The sequence below is a fragment of the Sinohyriopsis cumingii genome, chromosome 12 (genome assembly GCF_028554795.1).
Source record: "Sinohyriopsis cumingii isolate HCF-2022 chromosome 12, ASM2855479v2, whole genome shotgun sequence".
NCBI classification, from domain to species: Eukaryota; Metazoa; Mollusca; class Bivalvia; order Unionida; family Unionidae; genus Sinohyriopsis; species Sinohyriopsis cumingii.
In genome coordinates, this window is record NC_142972.1 from 17,604,515 (window position 1) to 17,617,746 (window position 13,232).

The 13,232-nt window shown below is 34.4% G+C and overlaps 1 protein-coding gene across 1 annotated transcript in view; it reads right to left on the reverse strand.

Annotated features, from left to right (window-relative positions):
- LOC149786038 (E3 ubiquitin-protein ligase rnf213-alpha-like) overlaps positions 1–13,232 on the reverse strand; it is a 269,011-nt gene that overhangs the window by 150,424 nt on the left and 105,355 nt on the right. The window contains exons 31-34 of the mRNA XM_089978107.1: positions 12,376–12,513; positions 9,469–9,628; positions 6,212–6,288; positions 4,459–4,588 (exon numbers count right to left, since the gene is read on the reverse strand). Of these exons, the coding sequence (XP_089834233.1) occupies positions 4,459–4,588; positions 6,212–6,288; positions 9,469–9,628; positions 12,376–12,513 (505 nt within the window). The remainder of the gene's footprint in view (positions 1–4,458; positions 4,589–6,211; positions 6,289–9,468; positions 9,629–12,375; positions 12,514–13,232) is intronic.

A 13,232-nucleotide genomic window follows, 5' to 3' on the forward strand; every position in this document is an offset into this window, starting at 1 on the left:
TCATTAATGAATGTTCAAAATCATTTGCTTTCAAGCTGCGAGTGAATCTTCAAGATCAAAAACCCTTTTACGTGATAATCTAGAATCAGATTCTGTACATCAATAATGCACCTTTTCGCCCATTACAAGCTGTGATATTGTTCTTGTCAAGAAAAACATAAACTATTAGTGATGATATCATCCTGTGCCTGAACAATGTTTATTTGAATGGAATGACAGGAGAAATTAAATTTACTCTGCAGACAGATATTCTACAGTTAAATCTTTATGTTTTAATGCCATTATGATTAAAATTTAATTCATCATAAATTTAATGTTGTCTTTTACATTCTATGCATTTTCTCTTTTATTATAGTTTTAAAGGATTCGTGGTACAAACTTGTAGTTAACCTATGAAAACACCATTAAAAATTCAATAACTTTAGACTTCTGAATGCTCAGGATCAAAATAAATTTCTCAGTATAGACTGATGCAAGGTTCTGTGATAAGAAAGATATACATCTTGCTGCATTTTTTTAATCGACAGCATATTCTAGAGTGGTTTCAATTCTTTGATATGATTAATACAGTGAGTCATATAAAGACATCATATTAAAACAATAACTGTATAATCCTGAAAGCTTTAAAAATAAAATATGAATACAATTTTGATACACTAAATGAACATTGATGAGATGATCGTTGAAATGTAAACACTAATGCATAATGGAATATAAACAAAATGAGTTCTGAACATATTTTAAAAGCAATGCAAAATGAATAGATTTTATAAAATTGCACATTTCATTATTAGAATGCATAAAATTTATTGGATTTGTGGGGGTAAAATTAAGTCAAATTCTGTTAGTATTTTTAAGGTAGTTGTCTTTTCTAGTAATGGCATACCTATGTTTAGCAATAGTCATATCTGATGATGGATCAGCATCACCTATACAAAAATTGAAAGTCCTTCATGTCATGTAAGCATTGGTAAACATCTGTTGTGTGGTTTAAAAACTCAATGAAAGTTTTTATTTTAATTTAATGAATGGTGGCCAAGCATGCTACTGTGCCATATTTGTCTGAATTCTGATTAGCAGCTTTGAGTTTGTTTTTAGTAATGGTGGCCTTTAATGGAATAGCATCATTTGTATAAATCTGAAAGCCCTTCAGGCCATAATTTCTGTCAGATTTGTTCAAATTTGATATGGAATCTAAATATTTTAATGCCAAAATACTTTATGTCAATGTCCTTTGAATTCAGATTAGAAGTTTTTGAGAAGTCATTTCAAGTTGGGTTTTTTTCATTAAAGGTGGCCCTATTTAATAGTGGATTAGTATCATTTGTATATGCTTCTGGCCATAATGCTTTATGTCAAATTTGTTCAAATTCTGTTAAGCATTTTTTGATAAGGCATTTAAATATTTTTCTAAGTTTAGTAATGATGACTATATTTGATGAACGATCAAAATTTGCATTAACTTGAAATCTATTTAATCTAGGATGTTTATCTCAAATCTGGTCAAGCTCCATTTAGTGGTTTTTGAGAAGTCATCTAAAGTGTGTTCTGTTTTTAAATAACTGTGGCCAGACCAGATAGCAGCTGAAACTGCTTAAGTCGTTGATGGATGATGCATGCTGGACATTGGATGATACATGTTGGGTGCATGGTTATAATACCAAAACCAATTTTAAACTTACAAGCAGATGAGTTAATTATTTAAAGACCTTCAGGACAGCAAGCTGTCATTATTTTTTCAAATTCTGTTGAGCTGTTTCTGAGTAAGCTAAGGTCAAAGGGGTAAACAAGTGTGAGTTGAAATAAACTGTCTTAGTGTCATCATGTTTCATGCCAAATATGAAGAAATTAACCAAGGGGATTAGGATATACAGTCAAAGGAAGAAAATTTAACCCAAAGCTTAATGCAATTTTTATAACTATGACCTCAACCCCAAGGTTAAAGGGGCAAGAAAGCATATTGTAGAATGAATTGTCTAAACTTCCTAATGATTTATGTATTCACAAGGCAATGCCCACATTAAAATGGTCACAGGTTATAAGAAAATATGTGAAGTATCTGATAACGTGCTATTCATCAAATTCATCCAAGCTGTTGTTGAGATGAAGTTTGAAAGCAAATATACAGTAGTCCCCCTCTTATAAGGCCACCCCTAATGCAGCAGGGAAGTGGCCTTATAATGCGGGTGGCCTTTCTAGAGGGGGATGACAAATGCGAATAGTAAATACATATGAAAAAAGTCACAAGTACATTTAATTTTAAATATTTAATATTTTAATTAAAAAATTACATGCATTATGTGAAATAAACGTAAAACAAACTTTGTTATCATTTGCAAAAGAATGCTATGAATAACCATTGATACAGTTTTAACACTGTCTTTATAATTATGTTACAGTTCACATCACGCGACTTTGTTGGTAACAATCTAAAAAACAAACCAGTCTCATCACATTAAAAATATCCTTGCTGTCATATCCCCTGCATATATCGTTTAGTCTTTTGTTCCAGTCTTTGACAACTTCATTATTAACATCAGCTGATTCACCGCTAATGACAGAACACTTGATACTGTGTCGCACTTGAAATCTGTGCAACCATCCGTTACTTGCGGTAAAGTCGTCATATCCAAGTTCAACTGACAAAATTTTTGCTTTTTCTTGTCTTTCAAATCAGGATTCAAACGTCTCCTGGCTCAAACAATCTTCCTTTCTCCGTCCATTTCACCTTTCCACTTCTGCAGAATTGTTTCATTATCTTTCACGATATTGTTTATCTGAGTCTTCCCGACGTTAGTTTTCTGCAAGGATCCTTGACGCTCCCCCCCCGCCGTCAGTTGAATTACTTTCACGTTCTCCTCATAACTGAGAATTTTTACTTTCCTCGATGACATGTTGATCTTTTCGCAGTAAGTTATTCATGTTGCCAACTACAATACTGATAAAACAATTTTGTATGCATCTAAACAAATTGCCGTGCGTTTTTAAAGGAAGTGATCTTGTCACGTGATTCGTTAGTCGCAGTCTGGTACCCTATTGATTTTATACATTTCTTGAAACTAGATGAGAGAAGCCAAAACGGCTTCGATATGTACCATTAACATCACGCAGATTTGACCTCACGGCCGCTAGGATTCGTAATTTTGACAATTATTGTCAGTAGTAATAGCCACTGATTACCAAAGTGAACAAGCTCAACATCTTACTAAGGGAAGCCATAAAGGCTATTAAACCATTTTCCTGCTGACTTGGGTATTGTACATCGATACTGCCACTTCTCAGCTGTTTCTACTGTTCGATAATTGTATTCTTAACAATTATCAGAGTGACTAAACCGGACATCTTATGATAACACAGCAGTAAGGCTAATTGGATTACATGTACGTACCCTTTTGTATCGATTAAAATTTGAGTCTTTCTTGGTTTTTATGGAATAAATTTGGCTTCTCGTGAGGCGTAAATGATATAATATTAACCTTAGTGGTAAATGTACTTGACTCAACACTCCTTTCAGTAACGAAAACCTGACATCGGGAAACAGAAATCGGATTACTTAACACACGCTATGAATACAATACTGGTTCTGGATACATATTCAAATAAAATGCGGCCGCTTGTGAGGGGTAAATTTTATGATTTTGCACTAATATGCTGGCCGCTGGTCGCGTTAGCCGGGTGGCCTTTCGCGAGGGGTACTTTTGAACACAAACTCGTCGGTGCCAACGGATTCTGGCCGTAAGGAGCGGGTGGCCGCTGGTCAGGGGGGGCCGTTCAAGAGGGGGACTACTGTAGTTGTTGTTGTTGTGGGGGTTTAACGCCATTTTTCAGCACACAATAGGCTATGTATGGTGGCCAGTGATGAGATGGCAGTGATCCATAACGGAAAGCACCTTAGACCACATGGCCACTCAAGGCCCCCAAATATAGTTGATATTTAATTATGGTTGTGGATGTTAAAGTGCCCACATGGCAAACAGATGTCGAAATTTCAGCTGGATAGATGGAATGACAGATGGACTGAAGAAAAGATGGAGACCATATTTATATCCACTTGCCTTAGCAGTGGGAAACAAAAATGCATATATATATAACATGACATTAAAGGGGTTTGAAGGAGAAGAACCTAGCAAAGGACAATTCAAATGTAAACTAGGGAGTTGGGCATTATCATCACCGTAATGATGAATAAACATTTCCTACGCAGCTGTATAGGAAAGAATTTGATCATAACTTTTTTTACCACAATGTCATGGATTATTTGTTTCATACAAATTAGGTCCAATTTTTAAGGTTTAAATTATACAATATGTACAATTTGAAACGTAAAAGGTCAATGAACCAATAAATGATCTATAAAAACAGCAAATAATACATGATCAACAGCATCAGTATACAACAAATGTAATATTTTGATTAAATAATATGAAATACAAGTATTCAAGTGTAAGATCAACCTACCTGTGTGTATTCCTGATCACTTGGAAAACTACTCCCAAATATGGTGATGATGTTATTGGTGGGAATCAACTGCTGTAAAATGGTAAGAGCTCCATAGTTCTCAGTCAACAACAACAGGTACCGACTCTCGCTATAACAAAGAAAAGTAATTCTCAAAACTGCTCAACCAACAACAACAATTGAGAAAAGAAATTAAAATTGTACTGTACTATTGAATTGCCTGTATTTTAATTAGGCTTGGTATTTTGCCTTTTCTACATTTTGAAGTACCGCTGAATAGGGGGTTGACTGGCATGCTGTTTGTTTTTGTTCATCCATCATGTAAACCAGACTTGTATTCAACATCATCAGGTTCAAAATCACTGACTGCTATTTCCAGTAACACTTTTCAGTTCCAATCATCTGTTATAATTCAGAATTTTAAAAATTATTTTCATCATCATTATCATCAGGCAGTATTTGTAAAAAAAATCCTCAAACAGCAGATAAACCATGTTGGGAGCCATTTTGGGTTTAATAGGAGGCCCATATTTTAAATATACATCGTAAAACTACAACAAAATACTTGCTCCAAGGCCCAATGTATCAATCAAATTAAGTTTAACAACCATTCATGTCATGCCATAGTACCCAAATGTGTAAACAGTGGCTGATCTGAAGAAAAAAAAAACCCACGTCCTGATAAGTTGTTGTTGTTGTTGGGTTTAACACCATTTTTCAGCACATGATAGGCTATACATGGCGGCCAGTATTAATGGTGGAGGAAGAACCCAGGAAAACCCTGGAAAGAACCACCGACCCTCGAGAAGCTACTGGCAAGCTTTCTCACATATCCACATTGGCCGAATCCGAGACTTGAACCTACGCAGACAGAGGTGAGATGGCAGTGATCTGTAATGGAGAGCGCATTAGACCACTCGGCCACTCGGGGCCACGTCCTGATAAGTGCTGAGACATCTATCGATGCTGTGATTTATGGCATGACGAACACTATACGAGTTAACAGTTAAATAACAATGCTATACTGTTAAGAGTAAATTTTTTAATGTGTTACTTTAAAATAATTTGCTGGAGTTCTTTCGCATTGCTGCTCTCCAAGTGCATAAAGTTGTACAAACTTTGTGTCATTCACATGCCCTGGAAGCATCTCTGCAGAAACATAATAACACCTATGCCTACATACAATGCCAACACTATCAGAAACATGATATCAATGTCTCAACAATGCTTCACAGGCAATAATGAAATTTTTAAGATGGCTGCTATGGTGGCCATATTGAACACTGCATTGGCAGCATTGTCATTTAAGACGAATTAGACAAAAGAAGTCATTTAGTGTGAATGCCATGTTGATGTGATTGTGTATCTGAGAGAAGTAGCAATGATAAGATTTTAAAGATGGCCATTCTGGTGGTCATATTGGATGTTGGAGCAGTAGCATTCTCATTTAAGTCCTTCTATACCATGGGATGAATGTGTGTGTAAACGTTTCATGACAATATCCCAAGTAGTTTAGAAGAAGTGATAACAAACTTGTGCTAATTGACAGATGATAGACAATTAATGATAGACAGCAGGCTATCCCACATATTCTTCTGGTTTTTGACCAACACAACAAAAATTAAGGTAAACCTTTGATCAATGCAACATAAATAGAAATATCTTATTGAAGTCCAAATTTCAAGTATTTGTAACAATTAAATGGTAACATAATTATTTGTCCATCCACATTATATGCAGAGTGAATACAAACCTCTGTGTGTTGTTTGTATCAAATAGGCAGGCCTCAATCAGACCTGCAGTCTTACAATCTGGATCACCCTCCCGGCGCTGCAAAATATGAAAATATGATAGAAATATGAATTTCAAAATTATATGACCTTTGATAAATATCAGATCATGAACAATATCAAGGTTAATCTGTCACATTGCTTACTGAACCTACTGTCAAAACATAATAAAAGAACTGTTCTGGGGACAACTTCAATGCTGCAATTTTGAACAGGGAGTTTCAATACGAAGGTAAATATCACCTGTTCAACTTGGCCTTTATACACAAGTGGTCATAATGTTACATTGTACCTTTTAGTATTGCATAATTGATTCCTAATACTTCTCTTTCTTGTGACAAACATACTGGACCCTCATTGTAAAAACCCCCAGTATACTGTTTCCCCCTTTTAAAACATGGGTATGGGCATGGATCACATAAATTTGATCAAATTTTGATCTAGTATTGCTACATACTGCTTTACTTGATATCAATTCTTGGCTGTTAAGAATCAATTATAATTGCTTTCATGTCATCAAGCACTCTATTTATCGTGTTTTTATGTACTTTTATAACTACACAGCATTGTTGAAGCATCGCTCATTATAAGGTTCCCTCAATTTTAATGTGGGTTATTTCTGTGATTCCCATCAACAGTGCTATAAAGTGAGAGCACTATGTCAACCAATTTTGGACATTGCACTTAAAATAGTTATAATTCCTCTTCTTTTCATTGCCATGCTTAAAAATGCCTCCTTTAACTGTATCATTTGTTGTTGTTGTTATTTTGGGTTTAACACCATTTCTTAATACAGTTGGACCATACATGACAGCCAGTATAATTGGTGAAGGAAGAACCCAGGTATACCCATGTAAGAACCGCTGACTCATGGGAAGCTACTGGCAAGCTTTCTCACATACCAACACACTGACTGAGCCCAAGACACAAACCCACACTGACAGAAGTGAGATGGCAGTGATCACTAAAGGCAAGTGCTTGAGACCTCTAGGCCACCTGGAGCTCCACATCAAATATCATAAAACTTTGTACATTCAGTAAATACCTTAATAAATGTGCCATGTGCTTTCACAAATCAAATTTTACACAAACAATTAACCATAAAGACTTTCAAATCCTCAAACAGAAAACTGTATCCCAATTCTAAACAAGAGACCCAAGTGGACTTTAGATAGAACTCCTGGTTGATATATATCTAACAGACAAATGCAACAGCAACTGGCCAAGAAATCTGGATCAGTAGGTTGCTTTTTGTTAAAATTTCTTCAAAGTCTGCTGATTATATATGCATGTTATGAAATAATTATTTCAAGCTTTATCCAGTATTTTGTATCATCAAAATTTCATTTAAAATCTGCCACATCTGTCCAATCCTGAAAGACTTTTATGCCAGGACGCTTAGTGTCGAAGTTGGTCAAATTCTGAATTTTCTTTTTTAGCAATGGCATCCATATATAATGGTGAATTGACGTAAGTTGTATAAATCTGAAAGCTTTTTTGGGGGATCCCATCATTTTCGTATCGACCACTCTTTATTCCAAATGCCCATCTTATACGTTTTCATCTGTCTGTGTGCAGTTCAGACCGGTCTGCCTTAGATCTAAGACCAAAAAGTCTAAAATCTGGACACAAAATCGGATTCTGACCATGGGCGAATTTTGGGTGGAAAAAAATCAGGTCCAAAAAAATGAGGTTTTTCCCACCGTATTTTGTAGTGCAACTAGAACTTCCAAATTATCTAGTATCATTGTAGAGATACATCTGTCTACCTTTCTATAATACCACCCACTTTAGTGTATCATACATGACTTGACGCTACAGAGCTCGGCAGTAGGCTACTACCTCCTGCCGTGTAAATGCATCACCGGGGTTAATGAGTTAAAGGTTTTTCAACCTATATAATAGGTATCACATTTAATGGTGGATCAACATTATGCATAACATTTAAAGCCCTTTATACCATGATGTTTTCTGCCAAATTTGGGCAAATTGTATTGAGAAGTTTGGAACTCAAAGTTCTACCTTTAGTAAAGGTCCATATTTGATAGAAGATCAACATCAGCTGTATAAACTAAGTAGCTCTCAATGCCAGAGTGTTTTGTGTCAATTTGAAAGTGGTTTTGGAGAAAAAGTAATTTAATGGCTTTAATATTTTTACTGAGAGTGGCCATATTTGATGTCTGATTAGTATCTTTTGTGAAAATCTGAAATCCCTGATTCTGTATAAATCTGAAATGCCTTCATGCCAGGATTCTTCCTGTCAAGTTTGGTCAAACTGTTTTAACAGTAAGTTTGTGAAATAAATTAATGTTTTAGTAACAGTGAGCATATTTGACAGAAAATTTGCAACATTTGTTTAAGCCTGAAAACCTTCATACCAGGTTGCTTCTGTCAAGTTTGGTCAAATCTGTATTCAGCAATTTTGGAGATCTTATTTCAAGTTTTCCTATTTTTAATAATGGGGCCATATTTGATGGCAGATTGGGATCCTTTATGCACATTTTGAAAATCTTCACGACAAGATGTTTTCTGTCAGTATGATCCATTTTGCTTAGCAAATAAAGTTGTTTAAAAGTTTGTCTATATTATTAATGGTGGTTTGATCTGATGGCAGATTGATGTCTTTTGAAAATACTTTAATACTTTAAAAGCTTTCATTCCAGGAGGCTGTCCCTGGCTGAAATTAGTCATGTGAGTTTTGAGAAGCAGTTCAAATTAGCAATTACTGATAGACAATGAACAAGTTTTTTAATATTAAGTAATGGTGGCTATATCTGAAGGTGTATCAGCATCATTTGCATAAATATGAAAGGTCTTTATTCCAGAATGCTTTCTTTCAAATTTAATCAACTTCTGTTCAGCATTTTATGAGAAGTCATTTTAAGATTTTTCTATTTTTAGAAATGGTGGCCATATTTGAGGGCAGTTTGGATCATATGAAAGCCCCTGATGCCGCTCTCTGAAAAATCAAGTCTAAATTGGTTCAGTGATTTTTGAAAAAAGCTTAATACAGCAGTTGTTGACAGACAAACCATACCAAAGATGCACAGGACCCAGATCCAGGTGAACTAAAAATGTAGTAATGTTGTGCAGGATGGAAAAGATGGTCATTCTATGCAGTGAAATCTCAAGATCATTGAATACTAAATATAATATCTTTGCCAGACAAAACAAACAACTAAATTTCTCTACAGAAATAAAGATATTTGTCATCACAAACCTCAGCATCACGGTCAACCATGGTAAGTCTCTTGGCAAAGGTATCTACAGGTTTGATGGCATCCAGTCCCCCAAAATTCCTCTTTATGGAATGAAGAAGCTGGTGCCATGTTGGAGGTGTGTTGGTTTGCTCCACAAACGAGTAGATCATCTTCATTAGGCTGAAAACATGAATTCTTTATGATAAGTAATCTACAAGTCACATTAACAGTTTTTAACAAAACCAAACTATTCAATATAACCTGCCTTAATACATAAATAGCTGACTGCAAGAAAAAGACAATTTTTTTAATTTGATTTGTAAACTTTTCAAGTTAAAAATTGGCCTGCTGGGTAAGATATATTAAATCAAAATGTAATCAAGGTAGCTAAAAAAAACAACCTGCCTTTTTCATTTAAAATGTTTGAATTTCCACACAATTTTAGATACAGTCACAAAAGTATATTCTTTATAGTGGGTATGTTTTCAAACACTGGATGGGTATCATATATGCTTCATTACACATGCAGAGATGACAGAGACACTAACCATGGCAACCAAATCCTGCCTAGAATTTGTGAAGTTTATGACAAAAAAAACAACAAGTTATAGTAACATTCTTTTAACTGAGCTTTTTACTTTCTTTGAATTGCCTAAATTTATGATAAGGAAAACTGAGAATTTCTGATTTATCTTGCACAGATTGTCTAAGTTTCACCTAATACAGGCATAAAAAGTATATTGCTGTCAGTGAGCTCACATGATTGAACACTTAAAAATCAAACTATTTTTTTCCTGTATTATAAATACAAATTCTGTTTTTGATTTTATTTAAAATGCTAAAAATGGTTTTACCATTTACAACAGAAGATTATTTTGGTCTAAATAATGGATGAAGCTAAAAAGTTTGGTTAAATAAAAAGAATTTAAATAATAATATCACATATCACGATGAAATGAGTTTTTTTTTTCAGCTACAGAGATACAAATGGTAATGGATAGTACCAGCAGTTATTTCCCTTGTTGACAGTCTTGAGACTGGTTTACTGAATATGAAATATGCATGCAACTTACAGGCCATAATTTGCGCGCAGAACTAGCATGGCAGCCTCATTCTCAAACAGGCATTATTTTTAATTTTGCATGGTTCTGTTCATGATCTTTTTTATTGTTCATTTTGGGAAATTTTGTTGCAAGCGATACAATACATGTGCAGCAACTACTCATACAACCAGGACATCACTGTAGCGAATGAAGGTCATGGACTTACCATGTTGGTGAGTAAACTTGAGATTATGTTACATTTTTTTTTCTCAATCTGTAGGACTGCAGTTTGGCAGGCACTTTATATTGTTGCTGTGCTGTTTTGACCTCCATGATCTCACACATTAAATGAAATAACCATATAATCTTGCAGCACATAATCACTGGGTTAAGAATTTTGCAAAATCAGTATTATTTACTGCTGTGCCTGCCAAGCCGCAGTTATCAATGCAATCATGTCATCAGTCATCAACATTCTGGTGATGAGGTTTGCAAATAATATGCACCCATTATTGCTTTTCATGCAAATAATATGCACCCATTATTGCTTTTCAATTTTGTTAGGACTTTTATTGTGAGTTTGTTTCTCAGACAGTGGAATTTAGCAAATTTCTGCATGGTTGCTCCAAGGCCATTTTCCTATATATTTTAAGAGAGAAAAATATGGAGTTCTAAACTATATATGTTAATACAATCCCAAATTTAATTTTCAAAATGGGGAGGGGGGTCTCCACTTGAAAAAATGCTTGAAAAAACTATTAATGCTCAGATTTATAGACAACCAAATTATGGAATCTATTCTATTCTATTAGTTAATTAATTACACAGAGGCAATTAATGTAAAGAGAATCCTTTATAGTCATGGTGTGAAAAATTCTTGCCCTAACTTGCAACTTCATAGTTATCTTCCTTGATTAGAGGAATAGTCAAATATTCCAACAAAACCTTTCATAAAAGTCCAATTAATATTATCTGCTGCACTTGTTTACCTTTGTTTTTACTTTTTATAATGCATAAACCAATGATATTTCATTATTAAAGGTATGATTTTGCTCACAATGTTGGTATTAATTAGCCTTATATTTCATACAATATAAACATTATTTTGATTCAGCCCACATTCTTGTAGCAAGAAAGCTGCACAAGCCTGCAACAAATTTGTGCAAGTTTGCTGAAAGTTAGTAAAAAGCTTGTACATTCTTATCATATTATCTTCTTAAAAAATTAACAAACCTGTGCAAGCTCATACATCCTTAAGCTTGTGGATGTTTATTATACTGTCTTATTAAATAATCTCAAACAATCATGTCAAATAAGCATACAAAAGCTTGCTGCAATGATTAAATCCAAGCCCAACATGAGCTTTATAAATTAAACAGTAATAAGCTTGCTGCTAAGCTTGTGAAACAAACTTAAAATTTTGGTTTGGGAGCTGTTATTTTTGAAAACAAAAATACATATATCTAGGATTGATGTACTAATATATTTGTAAACGAAAATGTGTATTTTTTTTTATTTGAAGAGATGAAAACATCGACATCCCTGAGACAAAAGAGTTACCTCTCTTAGTATGTAATGCCAACTTACCAACAGCGTGTAACAGAGCTGCATTGTAAATCAGCCAAAAATGGTGCAGGCAGATGACTTCAAAAGGATACTTTGTAACTTTAACATCAAAAGTATGACTACAAACCAAAAAGAAGCCATTACAAGTGTATTTGGGCCATTACTTTTCAAGACCAGAGGCAGGGTACAATTAAGAATGGGCCAGATTATGACTATAAATATGGACCAGTTTATGACTATAAACAATGTTCATGACCAACTGCACTGCTGTATTTGTAAACAAAGTCATGTATATTTTTTATTCAAAGAGATGCAAACCTGTAGAAATCCCTAAGTCCAAAGAATTCCCTAAGTTTGACTGAGGCTTCTCCAAACAAATCTAGGTAAGATTTTGCCAGGGGTTCAATAAATGGCTTCACATGTTTGTACACATGATTCCGGGTACCACAGATCCCTCTGTAATAAAAAATATAATCACAGGTATAATCTATAACTCTGGTATCAATAATGATTAATCCAAGTGCAAAAACATCTACCTTATATGAAAAAGTTCTGTTCACTATTTTGTGTGATATCATTAATCAATAAACTCAAACTTTGCTGTTTAGCTTTCTATCTATTATGAACCTTGATTAGACACATCATAGACAAGAAGGCACTAGGGGTATCCTGATTTGTTCAAGGTTAATTTCTGTATGTGTATTAATGTACAAAATCTATATTTAGTATATGCTGATCCTATTATGATCTTGACAGTTACATCCATTTGTAATCATCAGAGATTAGAACTCGACAGATGTGTGAAGCCCAAAACTTTATTATAACCTTGTTGAGCCCCTCTCCTGTAAACGTCGGTTTTTATAGGCAATGATATAAATATTAATCTTAAGTGTTAAATGTACTTTAATCAACACTTCTTTCAGTAATGAAAACTTGACATTGGAAGACATGTATCAATGATAAAAATAATATGATTACTTACCTTACACCACGACATGAATTAATTATTGGTTCTGGACACATCTGAACTAAAATGCTGCCGCTTGTGAGGGGAACATTTTACATTTTTGTACTAATATGCTGGCTGCTGGTTCCATTAGAGGGGTAGCCATTCTTGAGGGGTACTTTCGAATACAAACTTTTCAGTGCCAAGGGTTCTGGCTATAAGAAGCGGG